General features: G+C 41.0%; 1 protein-coding gene across 1 annotated transcript; it reads right to left on the bottom strand.

The window, feature by feature from the left end:
* Positions 1-418: 418 nt before the first annotated feature.
* On the bottom strand, positions 419-18755 carry LOC106567113 (potassium voltage-gated channel subfamily G member 1). The gene is made up of 3 exons (XM_014136025.2): positions 18575-18755; positions 5387-6280; positions 419-3799 (listed from the first exon to the last, which is right to left on the bottom strand). The coding sequence occupies exons 2-3, from the start codon at positions 6197-6199 to the stop codon at positions 3026-3028; spliced, it is 1587 nt and encodes a 528-aa protein (XP_013991500.2). The 5' UTR covers positions 6200-6280; positions 18575-18755; the 3' UTR covers positions 419-3025.
* Between the last annotated feature and the right edge of the window lie 1370 nt (positions 18756-20125).

Here is a 20125-nt window from a genome sequence, read left to right as displayed (position 1 = left end):
GGCAATTGTCGACAAGAAAATCACTGGACATGTTAATGGAAACATAGCTAATTACAGATATGGCATTCGCCTTTGTTATTGCCGATGACGTGGATGCTATCGAAATTCAACTTCTCCTACCCGAAGCTGAACATGATCAACATGGTCCAAGGAATGAATATGCCGATGAGGAAATGAGATACCAGCCCAAGCTCTTTCTAACATTCACAGGAATTGTTTTGTATTTTTTGTGATGGGTTTCTCAAAATACAACCAGATAGTGAGTGCATAGGCTACTAGAATGAGAACATATAGGTGTTTTTGCAGCATATGAGATATGTGTTGTTTGCAATTTCTTCATGGCCTTGCACCTTCCTGATTATTTGTGTTTGTGCAACATGGAATTGTAACAGATGTGATTAAACCAAGTCCACAAAGATTCTTACTGTATGTTCTTTAATTCTCAACCTTTATGTTGCTTTTGTCAGCATGTAAAGAACAGAATTTGATTCAAGCGCATGAAGGACAAAAAACTCACTGTACAGAAAAGGATTAGACTATACATGTACATCAGTTTACGTACTGGATAAACAATATGAACAGGATTAGACTATACATGTACATCAGTTCACATACTGGGTAAACAATATGAACAGGATTAGACTATACATGTACATCAGTTCATGTACTGGGTAAACAATATGAACAGGATTAGACTATACATGTACATCAGTTCAAATTAATTACTGGGTAAACAATATGAAAATGATTAGACTACATGTACATCAGTTCCCATAAATTACTTGGCAAACAATATGCCAAACAATATGCCAAGCAGTCAAACGCAGTTGGTATTGACCCCACGACTGGCGTCTGAAATACTTGCTCATTAAGGGCTGGTTTCCTGGACACAGATTAAGCCTCTAAAATTGCCGGTGTAGAAATCCCCTAAAATAAGCCATGTGCAGCTTATAATATGTATTCAATTTTACTCACACTTAATAGACAATCAACACATTTGCATTTGTTTGGTGACAACAATATTACAGACTAAACAAATAAATTGTAGGATATAACATGGGACACAACATTACAGTAGCATCTAGTAGGATATTTCATTTATTTATGTTAGAAATTTGGATCACATGTAGGCCTATGTAATTAGATTGTTAGGATGTAAAGATAAAGATCTATTTAAGCTCTAAATAGTCATCCACCCAAAACAGTAAACATGCATTGATAATAACCAAAAATCAACAATCAAAAATCAAATAATCAAAAAAATTGAAGAGGCTCATCTCACACAATGCTTTGGTTCTGAATTCAAGTTTCAGTTGCTGAGGAGCAACTGAAGAAATGTTCAGTAGACTGCAGTCGAAGTTCATAACCTTTGATCATATGATTGTTGTAAAGGTCATGCAGCCGATGTAGTCTGACAATTTCTATACCCATAATGCAACACACTTTGAAAGTTGGTGACCAACGTTGGTCCCTGTCTTGACAAAAGTGAACGCGCCCGTCTTCCTATAGATCCTCCCACCTGCCTCCTCTGCCAAACCGGTACCAGAATAACCCAAAATATCCCCAAACAACCCCAAACAGGTACTCAAATGATCAGTTCAGGTTCACGTTTCAAGTGTTACGCCATGTTCACATGCTAGTCAGAACTAGGAAACAGACATTTCCAACTTGCTAACTGATTGTAGTTATAGATATGCCACATTCAACAAATCAGCAAGTTAGAAATTTCAGAGTTTCCTAGTTATGACTAGCATGGGAATGTGGCGTAACACCTGAAACATCAGAAACGTGAACCTGAACTGATCATTTGAGTACCTGTTTGGGTTTGTTTATGGGTTCTTTTGGGTTCTTTTGGTACCGGGTTGGCAGAGGAGGCAGGTGGGAGGATCTATAGGAGGACAGGTTCATTGTAATGCCTGGAATGGAATAATGGAATGGTATCAAACACATCAAATATATCGAAACCACATGTTTGACTCCATTCCATTTATTCCATGACAACTATTACAATGAGCCTGTCCTCCTATAGCTCCTTACACCAGCCTCCACTGCTGTTTGGGGTTCTTTTGGGTACCTGATTAGGTTTTTTGGGGATTCTTCTGCGTACTTTTTGGTTCTTTTGGCTAATTTTGGGTTCTTTTGGCTACTATTGGGTTCTTTTGGGTACTATTGGGTACTTTTGGGTTGTTTGGGGTGATTAGTAGGACCCAATAGATGTATAATTGTTTGGGAAATAGCAACAAAGTCAGTGAAATTACAATTAAGTCCAAACAATCATGAGGCAGATCAGCTTCAGTTCAGTTGTAAATATTTAGCAACCAACAGCAGTATTTAGAAATACATTTTTAAGATACGGAGCACACAACAACTACGGACATATACATGTTTCTTCAATGTTTCATACATAAAATTGCATATGAAACCCCTAACAGTGCTGAGCACCAATACACCTCCAATACATCTAACTCTTAAGAAATATGGTTATGGACTGCACTCTTCACAATTGAGACACAAAAATGAATAAGAAATCGATCACATATAGCTTATACTGTAGGTTATTTTTGATTTATACATTTATGGAATATAATGTACTGTTATACAGCAAAATGTCAATGATCTAATACGATTCATTACAATCTTCTTTCTGTTATTGTGCAGATCTGGTTTCTGGGAACATTTCTGGCCTCTATTACCTCAAAATGGCAGACAGAGATGATATCGTCCAGAGAAGAATAATAAACTAAAACATTTTTAGCAGAGCATTGCCAGGTCATCTTAACCCTTATTTGTTTCTCTCTCATATTTTCTCTCTGTAGTCTCTGTGCTTTGTGTCCTTGATTTTTTTTGTCTCATCATCCACAGTCATTTGGGTCGCTGTTCACAGATGAAGTTGACAAGTCCTAACCCCTCTTTTGTTTTATTCTCTCTGTGCTTTGTGTCCTTTAATTCTCCCTCCTCCACCTACTGCTCCTCCTGCTGCTCCTCCTGCTGCTCCTCCTTCTTCTTCTCCTCCTCTTCCTCCTCTTCAGTCATCCCGGTCCCTGGTCTCAGAGGAGCCACAGCTGGGGTAGTCACTCTTCAGCGACATCTTACTTCCCAGCCCACCCATCCTCCTGCGTAACAGGAAGTGTGTCCGTCTTTGCAGTAGCCTCTGCTGCTCCTGCTTCAGTTCCACGTAGGACCGGGAGAACGTATGAAAGATGGAGGTGACTGGGAATGCCATGAGAAGAATCCCGCTCAGGATACTGCTTAGCGCCACCACCTGACCCGGGATGCTCCTTGGAACCATGTCCCCGTAGCCCACCGTTGTCATGGTAATGACAGCCCACCAGTAGGTGGCGGGGATACTGCTGAACTCGTGGGTGGCGGCCATCTCGTTCTCGATGAGGTAGAGCAGCGGGGAGAAGAGGGCAATGGCCACACAGAGGAAGAGGAGGAGCAACCCAAACTCCCGTGTACAGCGCCGCGCTGTCAGCCCCAGAGTCTGCAGGCCCAAGGAGTGGCGGGCCAGCCGCATCACATATAGGATCCTCAGGGCGCGGAGGATCCGGAGCACAAGACCCACCTTATCCAGGTAACTACTTCCCGAGCCCAGCTTCTTCTCCCCCTGGTAGCTGTCCACTACCAGGGTGATGTAGTAGGGAAGGATTGCCACCACGTCTATGAGGTTCAGAGGGCGTCTCAGGAAGGCTAGTTTGTCTCGGTCCTGGATGAAGCGCAGGGTGAACTCTAGGGAGAACCAGCCCACACACACCGTCTCCACAATGAAGATGTTGTAGCACATCTGGGAGCACTTGCCCTAAGAGACACGAGATACTGGTTATCACCTGTAATTAAACATCTAGCATATACAGCAGTGTTCTGTACACCAAGCCACAAGGTGTATAGGCTTTTGTTCTGAACTCATTGACTTTTTGTTGTTGCAAAAGTAGTTTGACACTAGAGGGAGCTATGGTGCTGCCTAAAATCTAAGGTACGTTATTGAGGTATGCCAAATTCTATTCCTCAAATGTCAAATTGTAGACGGCAGGGCATTAAACACAGACTCCATTCATTACAGCCCAAATATTTTCTGTTCACAGCTTGTTACCAATATTTTTTATGTTCTCTGTTCTCTGCTCAGACGGTTCTGCACAGAGTGAGGTGCTGTGAAAGTACGTGTTGCTTTATTCAACTACATAAAATATTTAAAAAATCTATGTACTGAAACAAAAACATAAACAAATTCCTGAATTTAGTTAACACGAAATAATGCTCTCCAAGGCCGAAGGTTATGTATTATTTGGGAGGTTGTTTCTTAGAAATTGTGTTTCAATTGTGGATATTAAATTATTAACCAATTCAAAGCACATATGGAATGATGTAAAGTGGCCTTTGAGTTGATTCTATTTCAGAAGAAAGCATGCAGTATTATTTATTCAGCTCATAAAAGATTTTTAAAAATCTATGTACTGAAACAAAAACCTAAAAAACTCCTGAATTTAGTTAACACAAAATAATGCTCTCCAAGGCCGAAGGTTATGTATTATTTGGAAGGTTGTTTTTTAGAAATAGTTTTTCAATTGTAGATATTCGATTGTTAACCTATTCAAAGCACATACGGTATGATATAAAGTGGCCTTTGAGTTGATTCTATTTCAGAAGAAAGCACACAGTATTATTATGAAACACTCCCACAGAGTAGGAAACGACTTATACCAGTGTATCATTTCTACACAGAGTGTACAATAAGCTTGTTCTCAGACAGAACAGTGTTTAGATAGCAAAGTACTCCTCTTCAATTGATTCTAACCGTCTAACAATAGAATCTATCAGGGATGCAATTTTGGAATGTAGTGCTCAGGTATCAGCCTTTGAAGCACCATCTAATGTCCATCACCTCTGGGGTAATGAATGACCTTCTGGGTTAAAAAATATGTTCCATGATGGTTACAACCAGATAACTGAGGCTAAAAATGAATTAATTGCTTTTGCTCCACCTGGAAGTACTCCCCTAGAACTCACAGTGAAACCAGAGATGTGTGTGTGTGTGTGTGTGTCACTCCAATTTTCTTTTTATCTGGCTACCGAGGCCAAAAAAAGAGGAATTACTGCAGTGATTCAAGTCAGCCACGTTAATGAGCATGTATATTAAATTCGAACAAGACTTTTCCAAATGTTTCAGATGTGTTTTCTTTGCAAATTATAGCCCATGCATGTAATCCATTATTACTTTAACTTGACAAATGCTCTTTGTGCTTTACATTACAGCTCTGATATTCAAAATGTTTTAGTTTTTTTACAATTTCAAAGTGCAGGTTTTGTTATCAAGTGTCTGGGAAGTGTGCAGAGTGTATGACCTGTTGCCCTGTACTGAGGCCTCCTGGTCCTCAACATTTCCACCTACTTGCTCCTCCTCCTCTCTCATGGCCGGCATGGTACTGATGGACAGGTTGACAGCCGTGATGGTGACAAACAGCACCGACAGACAGGCAAAGATCTTTCCTGGCAGGCCCGAGTGGGGCCTCTCCACCATGTCCCTCAGCTTGTTCATACAATGTCCCATCCGGGTCTCCGTAGCCAGGGCGGTGGAACCCCTATGGTGCCCGCTGTCCGTGTCCATCATCAGCTCCTCCTCCTCGTCCTCCTGGGCAGCCCGCTCCAACTCGTCACACTCATCCACCCGCTGAATGAGGCGGCGACGGCAGCACCACTCCAGGTTCTCTTCAGGGACCCCCCAGTAGTGCAGCTCCTCCCTGAAGGAGAGGGCACACATCTCCCTGAGGGACCGCAGCTTCCCAGCCCGCAGGAAGGTCAGGATGATGCGGAAGGCACAGGGCGAGCGGTCGAAGAAGAACTCGTTTCGAGCGATGTCGTAATCATCGCAGACGCACATGATCTCGTCGAAGCTGCTGCAGAGGCGCAGCTGGCCTAGTCGGGACAGGGGGAAGTCCTCCAAGGTGGTCCAGGGTAGTTGATAACGCAGCCCACCCACGTTGATGATGACGTGGAGTTTATGGGTAGTGAAGAGCGAGGTAGCATTGGTGAGGAGGTGGTCTGAGTCCTCGGGAAGTAATTGGGCCCGTTTGTAGTAGGCCCCCTTGAGGGCCTCCTGCTCTGACAGGGGCGGGGGTTGAGGGAGGAGGAGGAGGGAGGCATCAGAGGCACAGCTCAGAGCGCTGTAGTCGTAGTCCGAGCCATCACCTGCCAGCAGCGTCATCTTTACCTATACAGGAACAACCCCTCTACCTCCATCGCTGGTCACATCCCTGTGGTCGACCTCTCTCTGGCACATGCTTACCTTTAGAAGGAGAGGAAAGGACAAACACAAAATTCTGTGTGTCATTATTTCATAATCTCATATGCAAAGGGTACAGGTACTGGGTAGGCCTACATGTACTACAAAGGAACATTCGTAGATTGTTCTTTGTTGGCTTGCACGTTCCAGGACCAGGTTGAACTCTTTCCTGATTAAGATATTTGTGTTCTTTGAGGAAAGTTCTTGTTGTTGAAAATATAGTTCTTTGGAATGTCAAAAGATTCCTGGCCTTTTTATTGAGTGTTAAAGCCACCAACTGAACATATTAGACATTAAGTATTTAAAAATACTTTTGCTTGAAATTATGTTTTAAAATGTAGGATGTCATACACATCAAACTCCAAGTCCTCCTCCACCCCAACCCCAGCAAAAATATTGCGCCATTTTTCTGAGGTAAAAGCACACTGTCTGAAAAACACACCGATGACTCCAGAGTTCACTCTTTTGGTGAGTGACTTTTTCCTAACGCACATCCTTTCATTTAACTGAATTACCGACATAACTTTGGTAGTGTAGCTTGGTCGTTAGCTACAAAATACCGTCTCAGCTTTGACTTTTCTGGCTGGTAGCAAATAAAAATTAGCTGGGAAGATAGCCAGCTGCTCGTCCTATGTCCACACAACTCGGTGGACATTTCTCTTTAGTAACTTTATTAACTGCGCTAACTTGTTTTTAGTAGCATTGGTATTCTTGGCATATTTTTTAATAACTACCCACAATTATTTTTGATGTCAGTCAGTCATTCACAATATCTTGATTAAGATCGAAGATAATGTTGGTTAATGTAATAATAGTAGCTAGCTAGCTAGTTTCCCATGGGGGAATGTACTTGCTAACAGAGAGGAAGAGGCAAAGCATCTTTGTTGCTAGTTAGGATTTTTAATTTACTTTATGTATCCTGCAATTTAATTCATAAATTCCTTCAAATAAGTGGTTTGTTCATGTCACAGATGTAGTAGGCCTAAATCCTTTGACTTATAAATAGGATAACATATTTTTCCATTTAAAGGATTACTATGTAATCAGGACAGTCGTGAAGAGGGCACGACAAAGCCTATTCCCCCTCAGGAAACAAAAAATATTTGGCATGGGTCCTGAGATCCTCAAAAGGTTCTACAGCTGCAACATCGAGAGCATCCTGACTGGTTGCATCACTGCCTGGTACGGCAATTGCTCAGCCTCTGACCGCAAGGCACTACAGAGGGTAGTGCGTACAGCCCAGTACATCATTGGGGCTAAGCTGCCTTCCATCCAGAACCTCTACACCAGGCGGTGTCAGAGGAAGGCCCTAAAAATTGTCAAAGACCCCATAGACTGTTCTCTCTACTAACGCATGGCAAGCGGTACCGGAGTGCCAAGTCTAGGACAAAAAGGCTTCTCAAAAGTTTTTACCCCCAAGCCATAAGACTCCTGAACAGGTAATCAAATGGCTACCCGGACTATTTGCGTTGTGTGCCCCCCCCCAACCCCTCTTTTCGCTGCTGCTACTCTCTGTTTATCATACATGCATAGTCACTTTAACTATACATTCATGTACATACTACCTCAACCAGCCTGACTAACCAGTGTCTGTATGTAGCCTCGCTACTTTTATAGCCTCGCTACTGTATATATCCTGTCTTTTTACTGTTGTTTTATTTCTTTACTTACCTATTGATCACCTAATACCTTTTTTGCACTATTGGTTAGAGCCTGTTAGTAAGCATTTCACTGTAAGGTCTACACCTGTTGTATTTGACGCACGTGACAAATAAACTTTGATTTGATGTGACCATAACGTACAGTTAACACATAACAGATGTGGAATCAACATGTGCCAGGTCATATGAAAAACTAAAAACATTAATAAATCATTGATTCCCTGTCTTTTCTCAATGTATATCACTAATAGGCAAAAGCCTCAACAAAATAAACCCTGTTACATGAATTGGTTGATTTTAGATGCTTGAAACGGTTGCTGATTGTGATTGATTTCCCCTGTAATGCACTTAAAAGCTCTGTCTAATGGATAGGCAACATATGATTTCACTGTGATGTTGATGCTCGATGGACAACACCTGAAATTATCTGGGGTCTGGTTGTCTAGTGGATGTAATTGTAGTGGATGTCACACATGCTGTTGGTTCTTTACAGCCGTAGGGCAACCATGTATCATGTAGAGGAGTCATGTAACTATGATTAACACTGGGGTGAGATGATAAATGTACTTGGAACGAAAACACTGGTGAGAACTTGGCAAGACTAATTCATAGCCGAAGGTGATATAGTTAAATATACAGTACATGGGAATCAAGATCTTATAGCAAACTTCTATTTCAGGACCACTGCATAATGACACTGCATACACAGTACACACACTCACACACACACACACAGATACAGACACAGGCAGGTAGACCTAGACTCAGCAATATGCTATCATCATAAAGAGCAGGGTGACTTCCTGCTTACAAAAATTGATTTCTAATCTGCCAATATTGGCTCTTCCCAATATGAACATTCCTGCCACATTGGTTCAACAACATTGGGCAAATATAGATGTTCTTGATGTCCCCCTGCTTGTACATCATATGGCTGACCCCTATACCTTTAAGGCAGCTAAGCAGAGGCAACCACAACCCCAGTACACGGTTCAGTCACAACAGACTGATCATTATCGTCTAATGATGCAACACTAAACCCACACCGTTGGTCCCTGTTACATAAAGATACAATGTACACATATTTGAACACGTTTACTCATCTAGATGAATTGATATAAACATAGCCAACCATTTTCTGTCAGAAAACATCTGCTATCCATTGTGTAACAGTTGCAGTGTAGTTTTTCCAGTGCTGCTTTGATTTCTTTCAGACTATATGGTAGCTATAGCATTTAGGGATGTATTGATTGCATGTGATACTTAACACTTTTTACAATACAATCACCTCTTAGTTATACAGCCTCACTCTCTGCAACTATAAAGAATAGCCTTTTGTAACACTCCAATTTCCATCTTGCTGTGTGTGAAATGACTATCAATCCCACAATACAACACACGTTTTAGCTGTAAATAAAAAAAACCTATGACAAAACGTCTAAAAATGTATGTATCGGAGTGCGTCACGGTCAGTAGATGGTTATTAGGCGTTTGCACTGTCAGTGCCTCAGGCCAATGATTACTTCTCTCTGTTTCCCACCTGTCACATTAGAGTGAACCACCCCAAGCGAAGCCAAAGATGACGTAGTACATTGACATTCACCTATTCCTCTCATTTAGCCTGCTTGGTTTCCTATGGGAGCAATCTGTGTTTGGTTTGCCACTGGTTGTTTCCAAAGAACAGAGGGCCCCATCTTAAATAGAAGGGGGGAAGTATCTTAATAATACTAATGATAATGCATTTAATATGTATAGTGCTTTTCATTACAGTGTTATCTCAAAGCTCTACATAGGCAAAACTATAAATAATGATAATAAAATACAATATATAGTACATGTGGCACCGTGAGAGACATGGGCATAGATGTGGCTGAAGGATGCCCAGTTCAGCACCATGAACAGAGCCAGCCACCTCAGCACAGGAGACAGGTGTGCTCACTTCAGCACCGTGGGCAGCGGCATTGGCTGCAGCATAATGGACAGCGGCACTCAGTTCAGCCTGTGGAAAGCTGCACTGCCTTCGGCCCCAGGCCAGCCGAAGACAGCGCCACAGCTCTGCTCACCCAACACACCTGTGTAGGATTACTAATCAGCACACCTGCAAGGCATTCCCTAATCAACTGACTGGCACAAGAGTGCAGGCTGGACCTCACTCAAGTGAAGCAGTTAGGAAGACAGCCAGAGCGTGCCTACTCTTCAACTTTGTGGACTAAAACTCCAGAGACACTAAAAAGCTTAGCAAGTAAAAGCTGTAAAACTAAAAGCTAAAGTAAAAGTGTCTGAAACTTGAACTCTTTTGTTGTGTGTTTACTCATTGCCGCTTGTGTAGTTGGGCACACCCCAATCTTCCTGACAATAAACATTTTACATTTTGAATCAAGGCAGGAAGTAGCAATAATATGTACTAAAAGGACTTTCCAGATGAGGACTATAGGAATGACAGTCTGTAGAAATGTGTTTTAAGGCTGTTTTAAAAGTTCTGATTGATGGAGCAGCTCTCAGATGATTAGGGAGCTGAAGGCTCGGTCCCCCAAAGTACGGAGACGTGTCTTGGGGAATTGAAGCAGTAGGGAGTTGCTGAGAGTGCGAGGTGGCTTATTGATAGAATTGAGGTCACTGATGTAGGTGGGTCTCAATGCATTCAAGGCTTTAAAACACTAGGAGGATTATTTTAAGTCAATCGTATAGTTGACCGGAAGCCAGTGGAGTTCAGCAAGGATGGGGTTGTTGATTAATCGCTCTGGATAAGAGGGTCTGATAGATGACTCCAATGGAAATGGAAAGTGTATATGTGGATATGTACGAGATGGGGTGAGGAGAAACATTTCGGTCACGATGGGCAGCAGCTTGAATCTGCTCAACCACTTGAACAAACTATACAGGCCACTTTTGTGATGGCCAATGACACTGCAGTTATTCTCAGCAGCATTCTGTATCTTGATGGAGTACTCAAAACATATCACCAGTAGTGTGATAAATAGACCATTTTAGTTTCAACAAACGGTGTCCTATCTGCTTATAAAATCCTAAATATCCAGTAAAATGAAATGGCCATTAAATTGGCTCATTTATTGATGCTCCAAGGATATTATACTGATAGATACCAATCTGTAAGAAACATTATTGTGAGACATTATTCAAATCATTTCCACTTCTTTGCCTAAAGACAGTAAAAAGAACGTTCCACTCTAAATTGCAGAACAATTATGTCTTCTTCATGCTCCAAAGATAAAATTCTCAAATAAATGATCTTAAATTCCTCTCCTCTTCTTCGCCCAAAGACATGGATGGCAAAGACCGGATAGATAAAACCCTTCAATCGCTCTGGCACCGTTTGTTTTCTCTCTGGGGCCAGTAGTAACAGGTGGTCCTTTGGCCTGTTTCCAGTCACAGGAGCACCCGTGAAGTAGTTGTGGTTTAGAACTCTACTGTGCCTTTAAAACACCTCCTTGAGGGAGAGCTGTATCTCCCAGAAATCTCTGAGGAAGAGATGAAACAACACGGAGCCAGAGAAATGTTTCTCTCTCCACCAGATCGCCTAAGGTCTGGCCCTCTGTCGATGGGCCTCTCCGTGCCGGTGCTATGCCGTGCTATCTATCGCAGCTTTGCCAAAGGGCATGTTCTCTCCAGATTGCTTGTGAGTCACTGGCCTGGGCTGTGATTCTTTCTATCTGCAGAGCTCATGCGTCTCCAACTGTGCTTCGAGAAACTGACACAAACTGTCTTTGAAAAGCACTACCAGATTAAACAGGACATTTCAAGGGTCTGAGAAAGGCTATTACCAAAATTTTACAGTTGTCTGTGGCTTCGAAATGTAACACAAATACAGCAGATTTCCTACAGCGCCTTGAGAATCTGACTCAAACTGCTTTGGAAATGTAGTGAGCAACTCACTTCAAGTGTCTGAGAAAGGCAATAACTGAGATCCTGGCGTCGTGTCGTTCACGGCATGGTAATGGGCCAAATATAAAGTTGATCAGAGGTGATCCTTATTTGGTGATATTTTCTGAATTCTGGCACACTTTAAATCAACATTGAGGTTTATGTTAGCTTTTAGAAGCCATTGGTTTGGTCATGAGTAAAATATGTTTGGTTTCAGATAAGTCTGTGTAAAAACAAGTACATTATAGTTGATACAATGCTTACATTCATCTTATTGAGTCCTTTTTGATCTATGCACTTATATGTTAAGTTTAGATCCAATGTCCACATTTTGCTAATCTCTTATAAATCAAATATTTACAATTCGATACAGAATCAAGGTCTGTGAAATTCAAAACTCAGGTTGAATTTGAATATGCAAATCATATACAGTACCAGTTAAAAGTTTGGACACACCTACTCATTCCAGGGTTTTTCTTTATTTTTACTATTTTCTACATTGTCGAATAATAGTGAAGACATCAAAACTATGAAATAACACATATGGAATCATGTGGTAACCAAAAAAGTGTTAAACAAATCATTTGAGATTATATTTGAGATTCTTCAAAGTAGCCAGCCTTTGCCTTGATGACAGCTTTGCACACTCTTGGCATTCTCTCAACCAGTTTCATGAAGTAGTCACCTGAAATGCATTACAATTAACAGGTGTGCCTTGTTAAAAGTTAATTTGTGGAATTTCTTTCCTTCATATTGCTTTTGAGACAATCAGTTGTGTTGTGTCAAGGTAGGTTTGGTATACAGAAGATAGCCCTATTTGGCAAAAGACCAAGTCCATATTATGGCAAGAACAGCTCAAATAAGCAAAGAGAAATGACAGTCCATCATTACTTTAAGACATGAAGGTCAGTCAATGCGTAACATTTCAAGAATTTTGAACGTTTCTTCAAGTGCAGTCGCAAAAACCATCAAGTGCTATGATGAAACTGGCTCTCATGAGGACCGCTACAGGAAAGGAAGACCCAGAGTTACCTCTGCTGCAGAGGATAAGTTAACTAGAGTTACCAGCCTCAGAAATTGCAGCCCAAATAAATAATTCACAGAGTTCAAGTAACAGACACATCTCAACATCAACTGTTCAGAGGAGACTGCGTGAATCAGGCCTTCATGGTCGAATTGCTGCAAAGAAACCACTACTAAAGGACACCAATAATAAGAAGAGACTTGCTTGGGCCAAGAAACTTGAGCAATGGATATTAGACCGGTGGAAATCTGTCCTTTGGTCTGATGAGTCCAAATTTGAGATTTCTGGTTCCAACCGCCATGTCTTTGTGAGATGCAGAGTATGTGAACGGATGATCTCTGCATGTGTGGTTCCCACTGTGAAGCATGGAGGAGGTGTGATGGTGTGGGGTGCTTTGCTCGTGACACTGCCAGTGATTTATTTAGAATTCAAGGCACACTTAACCAGCATGGCTACCACAGCATTCTGCAGCAATATGCCATTCCATCTGGTTTGCATTTGGCGGGAATTTAATTTGTTTTTCAACAGGACAATAACCCAACACACCTCCAGGCTGTGTAAGGGCTATTTGACCAAGAAGGAGAGTGATGGAATTCTGTATCAGATGACCTGGCCTCCATAATTACCCAACCTCAACACATTTGAGATGGTTTGGGATGAGTTGGACTGCAGAGTGAAGGAAAAACAGCCAACAAGTGCTCAGCATATGTGGGACCTCCTTCAAGACTTTTGGAAAAACATTCCAGGTGAAGCTGGTTGAGAGAATGCAGAGAGTGTGCAAAGCTGTCATCAAGGCAAAGGGTGGCTACTTTGACGAATCTAAAATATATTTTGATTTGTTTAACACTTTGTTTAATGTTGGTTACTACATGATTCCATATGTGTTATTTCATAGTTTTGATGTCTTCACTATTATTCTACAATGTAGAAAATGTAAAAATAAAGAAAACCCTTGAATGAGTAGGTGTTCAAACTTTTGAGTGGTACTGTATATTTCATTATTAATACGGTTCGTTACTTTTTATTCGTTTTGTATTCTCTGTCATTATTTAATAATCCTGTCTATGTGGTGTGAGAAGATTGGTAACTATTTTTCACCTTCTACTACAGACGTGTCTTACTTTGCCAAAATTGATCAAAACAAGTCTGTCTGGAGGACTGGGTCCCTGTTTTTCTAATGGCTTGTGTGCTCTCCTCTCCTGGGAGGACTATCCTTCCCATCAACCCGTAATAGTGTCTACATACTGTAGACCTAAAACCATTTGTCTTTGACCCTGATCTCAAATGTGTGGTGCAAGTAGGCTATTCAAGATGACAACAGTATACAGCCTGACCTGGAGTCTTACATTCTCCTCTAATGACCATTCAGACCACATAATGACCATCTGAACAACATTGTTTTCCTTTAGAAACCCATCTAACTTAATGAACTCGAAGTGGGTAGTGTTGAAATGGACTTCTGACCACAGAAATACTGAGCCAATACTCTGTCTCTGTCTCTGTCTCTCTTGCTCGCTCTCTCCCTCTCTGTTTTCAAATCTGTTTTTTATGCAGGCAAGATTCAATGCCTGGAGCAAACCTTACATTGTAAGACCTATGCTAACAGAAACTCCAGGCAGGAATTGCGGAATAGAAAAAAAGGCCCTTTTCTGATGTAAGTGGGTGGATTTAATAAATACTGACTACATTGGAACAAGAAATATCTCAAGGGATGTAATTGCCTTGCTAGCCCTCACCGTGGTCCACAATATCCAAATGTGATTTACTTTAATCCACACCATACTTTAATACTTCATATCTTTCATATAACCAACGGTTGGTTTCATACAGTATATCGTATATTTTACATACTGTACTTCAGATTTGCATACTTGGATTATGAAATGATAATGATAATCTTTTTCTTTCCTGTCGCTCTTACTTTAAAATAAAATCCTTTATGCCATCTTTCTAATTTATGTGTGTAGTGGGGAACCTTTCGACGCCAACCTATGGAGGTGTCCTTTCTTGCAGTTGGAGTTGTCTTTACTTCGGTAGATTCTTTCCACTCTCAGCAAATGTCAGGCCGCTAATGGGAATTATCGAACTTTGACCATTTTCTCCATTAATCTTAGTGTTCCGTCCTTGTCCTTCTTCGTGCCCTCAGGACTACCCAGACAGAAGCTGAGAAGACACTGCCAATTCCTCCTTTTCTGCCTGGCTGCTCCATATTATGCCTCATCACTCCTCCTCATCCCCTCAACGCCACCACACCGTGACTGACAATAATTAGGGTAGCACCCAAACGCTCACCCTCAACCCTACACCTTCCACCCTCCACCCTCCACCTTAACGTAACATCCATATTCTTCTTTCTGAAGTGTCTTGACTCTCTACGGCACTGGTTTGGAATAGAGAGTAGTTTTCCCTGTCATATTTAATTGATCATTAGGCTACAGAACTGGAAACATAATTGGCTAATGGACAACACTTGGGGAATTCTGCGCACAATATACTGTATCTTTCTGCCCAAGTACCTTAGATGTACTTGTAAATTGTAGAGAGTACCTCTCAATCGTCATAATTTAGATTAATTATGCCCGTAAAAGGACGTTTGTAAAGCAAAACTTAGTTTCTATCTAGCTATATGAGGTAAGTGTTCTTATCTTGTTCTCGTGGGTTTGGTTCTTATGCATATGGTTTCTTTCTTGTCCATCCACGTTTTCTGTGATCTCTTTGTTTGATATCACACTCTCTGAGTTGGAAAGTAAACTCACAGATGGAACAGAACACAACTTTAGATTGCGTAATGATTATGCAAGATCTCAGCTGTGAGACTGTGTGCATTACATTACCACACATTAGTATCCTGTTATAGTACTGTCCATACCTGTCTCGGTCGGCACAGGGTATGCACGTTTAATTAAGGTTCAACTGACCCTAATCCTGCTCTTCACTGATAAAAGAGTCCCAGTAGGGATGTGCACAGGCAGACAGTCTGATGTCTGATGTTCATGAGGAGAACTTCCTGTCCTGTCTGTCCTGTCACTGCAGGGACAGAGTGTTTGAAGAGATTGCTCTGAGTGGCTACTAGACCAAACCAGACCCCACTACAGGCCTCATTGGGATGGTCTGGCAGGGAGGACATTGAACAACAGATAAAAGAGAGATGGAGGGATGAGAGATGGATCGTTTCGGATGAAAAATGAGAAAAAACAACATCCAGTCTTTCTGGAAACCATTATTAGATTTGTGCCAGCCTGAACAGAGAGGAGAAAGTACTTTAGTTGATGGAATGGATTAACAGATCTGGGCTCTAGGAAATTACAACAGGGGACAAAGTTGTTTTGTGTGGAGTTGAGTGAAGACGGGTACTTTCACCAGTGGTACTGGTAACCAATAGGATAGATTTGATAGAATGGGTAGTGACTCAAAAAGATGGACAGTAGGTTCCTCTGTAAATTATAATCTGCTGTCAGCAAGGATTTGTACTGTAACATGTCAACGTAGAAAAGGAGATTGTAAACGTCTAATGCTGTTTAAATGCACATCGTGTTTTATGAAAGCTTCTGTATGCTTACTGTTCAGCCAGTGTTGGTTTGCCCAAATTACTCAGACCCAACATATCTAAATCATTCTAGATGGGAGATTTGTACTGTACATCAATTGCTATTGAATATTTAATGCTGGAACTAGCCAACGTTTTAAGGCACTCAACTCAAGTTATGTGAAAATGGGGGAAGAGTAAAGTGTTTTGCTCTCCAATCACACACCACCTATCCCAGCCTAATTTGTGTTGACAGTTAGCCCTGACCAGAGAGCAGAAAGGGATCTGTAGACTATCTTCCTCAGGTGCATTGAGAATGTAAGTTAATTAATGCCGTTAAAATGGCGACTCTGCAGTCTGATCTAATGACATATAAGGACATGTCGCTCAGGTCCTCCACTTCTAAAGACATCTGGGAATAAGCAGATTACAATTACTCTGGCACTGGCCCAGTCTGAGGGGAATGGGGGAGCATGACTGCTATAGATGTAAATACAAGAAAGTCATTAGTTCATCTCATTAAAATCAGAATGACCTTGCAGAGTGGGTGAAATAGATCTATAGATTACACAACATACATCATAAAGGGGTCTAAAGAAAGAACGTGCATTCTGTGCACGTTTACATTTGAGATTATTGGTAGTATCACAATTGATTAATGACCCTCTTACATATGTGATCTAACAACAGTAGCGCTAGTAAATCAACGCAGCTCATATTGCTTCCCTTCTTAGGTCTGGTATTGCTCATAATTTGCCATTAATCAATTTCCAGTAGTGGCTTTCAGAGATGTAATCAGGGTTTTGAGCATTGCTTCCTTCATGTTGCAACTAAATATAGAATATCTGTGTAGGGGTTTACAGTGTAGAGCAGATTGTATGTAGAGTGTGGAAATGCCTAAAGCAGCCAAAAGTCTCTTAGCTCTTTATGCATAGACTCAACATTCGTGTAGTCAGACTGATATAGCTATCAATCTCTGTCTAACTTGTGTCTCCAAGCTCTGAATACATTAGTGTAGCGGGTCTCCACACTTACAACCGAATATGGGGAACTGTGGGCAAGGAGTATGATAAAACATTGTTATGCAGTTTTAGACTCCAGAAACATATATTATGTTGAGTGACCCATCTGTCAATCAATAGTATTTACTCTGTAATGTTTAATACGTCTGCCAGACTGTGAAATTACTAGGTACCAATAACGCTGGAACCATTGTGTCTTGTGAAGCTTAAATTCTGTCTTTTTTGGCCATTTTGAATAGAACATATACTATATTTTCTGTATGTTGTTCAGATGCTACAGCTACGGAATTTCAACAAAATCTGTCAAATATATATATATATTTCAACAAAATCTGTCAAATATATATATATATATATATATATTTGCCAGATTTTGTTGAAATTCCGTAGCTGTAGCATCTGAACAACATACAGAAAATATAGTATATGTTCTATTCAAAATGGCCAAAAAAGACAGATTTTTTTTTTTTTTTTTAAGTGATTTTCCATGTACCATATGTAATATATCGGCCACTCTATTACCATGTACTGATCTACGGTATGCTAATCATAGTCATCTGTCAGAGACATGGAGATGGAGTGATACCATTAGAATAAATGAACAGATGGAACCATTGGATACAATCAGAGTGGACAGTAGCTAAAATGTTTATGGCCCTGGAAGAATAGTATATCATTCATATTTAATTCAAAACCTGAGGGGAAATGTAAACTTGCAGTACATACGTAGCTACTGTACATGTGAAAATATCAATGTGTGCAAGAGTATCATTATTAAAAACGTAATAATTCTGTCATCTGAACGTGATGCATGGTTGACTAATTTTTCCAACTAACTGTTGCTGAACATAAAAACATGCTCGTTAGATAAACATGATCATAATCATGGCAACTGTGGGCGTGATTAGTACATTAGCAATTCTAATATTACATCACTCAATGGTTTATCATGTGTTACACTGAAAATTACAACAAATTACAGCCCCTAAAATGTTGATAGGGGGGTCAGCATCAACAGATACACACTTACTGAAGTCTTGGTGAATACTGATAGCACTTAGTTGATACCGCCATGCATTTACTGTTACATGAGCTGTCAAAAGGGATTGATATACAGTACAGTATGTGTATTAACATCCTCTGAGATGAGGTAAATAAGAACAAATATGATGAAATACTCACTGTGGTTGCGTATCAGTTCTTCCCACAGCTGTGAGTTTTAGTTCGTACAAAGTGATCAGAAATACAAGAAAACCTGAAGTCCTAACTGTTGCTGTCGCTTCTGCATCGAACACCAACTCTGCTCTCTCTGCGCACAGGCACAAGGCTGATAGAGTACTAGCAGGCTATTTGATGATCATGAGCAACAGGCTATAGGCTCTCCCTTCCTCTCTACATCAACAGCTAGTCTCGCAGCTCTGACATCACAAGTGGGATGTGCCATTCTGCCATTATTCTGAGAGCTTTTCACAGAAATCCACAGCAACCAGCATCTAGCTGGTGAGCGTAGCGGAGGGTTCCACCTTTGAAACAGGAATAATCACTCTTATTTGACCGTAGACTCATGTGGACGGTTTATATTTATACCGCTTGGGGTGGCAGGTAGCTTAGTGGTTAGAGCATTGGACTAGCAACCGGAAGGTTGCAAGATTGAATCCCTGAATCATCAAAAATAAGAATTTGTTCTTAACTCACTTGCCTAGTTATATAAAGATTTAAATATATATATATTTGTCTCCTGAGGTTCACATAGTGTGGTTCCTCATCACTCTTGTGTACTCCGACAGCCGTCATTGTGTCCAGCATTAGTGGTTGGTGTAGGTACAGTCTACCATTATCAACAGTACAAAAAAAGTGTTCTTTTTTCACTGTCAGATACCCTCTTCCTCCATCCTATTCTCTATGTCCATTTCAAAATGGTATAAATATATTCACTCAAAATGTTACAGATATAGCCTACCATCTTAATTTGACCAGTTTCTCAGCAGGAAAATAATCCTGCAGCAACAGGAAATGTGAATTATAATGTGGATTATAATTGTTCAAATTGCTCAAACCCTAATTGCTCAAACCATACACCCCAACCTGAGCACTCCGTTCTGGCGCCTCTGGTCTCTTGGCCCTCCCACCCAGCTCCTGCTCAGCCCAGTCCAAGCTCTTTTCTGTCCTGGCCAATGGTGGAACCATCTTCCCCCTGAAGCTAGGACAGCAGAGTCCCTGCCCATCTTCAAAAAGCACCTGAAACCCTACCTCTTCAAAGAGTATCTTAAATAATACCCCTCCTCACCTCAACTGACCCCCCCCCCAACACAATTGCACTTGGACCCCCCTCCCAGCTCTGACTTTGCCGATAGCTACTTTATTGAGGAAAAGTGTACCTACTATGCCTGTGATGTAGTTGTCCCACCTAACTATTTTAAGACGAATGCACTAACTGTAAGCCGCTGGTGTGCTGGAAAATTCTCTGCGACAACAGATCAGATTAAGATAATTTTTTCCACATTTTGTAGGGTTACAGCCTGAATTCAAAATGGATTGAATATTGTTTTTATCTACACACAATAAACCCATAATGACAAAGTGAAAACATGTTTTTGGAAATGTATTGAGAACGAAATAAAGACATCTAATGTACATGTCTAAGAACAGCCCTTTGCCGTGGTATACTGGCCATACACCACAACCACCCGATGTGCCACATTTCTATTATAAACTGGTTAGCCAACGTAATTA

The sequence above is a fragment of the Salmo salar genome, chromosome ssa13 (genome assembly GCF_905237065.1).
Source record: "Salmo salar chromosome ssa13, Ssal_v3.1, whole genome shotgun sequence".
Taxonomy (NCBI): domain Eukaryota; kingdom Metazoa; phylum Chordata; class Actinopteri; order Salmoniformes; family Salmonidae; genus Salmo; species Salmo salar.
Note: the sequence above shows the minus strand (reverse complement) of the source record. Positions and strands in the feature narration are given on the sequence as shown.

What these genes read in the sequence shown, in the direction of transcription:
- LOC106567113 (XM_014136025.2), bottom strand. Translation starts at nt 6,199, where the DNA reads ATGACGCTGCTGGCAGGTGATGGCTCGGACTACGACTACAGCGCTCTG. An exon ending in TGAGAGAGGAGGAGGAGCAA is followed by an intron (nt 3,800 to 5,386) that starts GTAGGTGGAAAT and finishes CGTGTCTCTTAG; the next exon opens with GGCAAGTGCTCCCAGATGTG.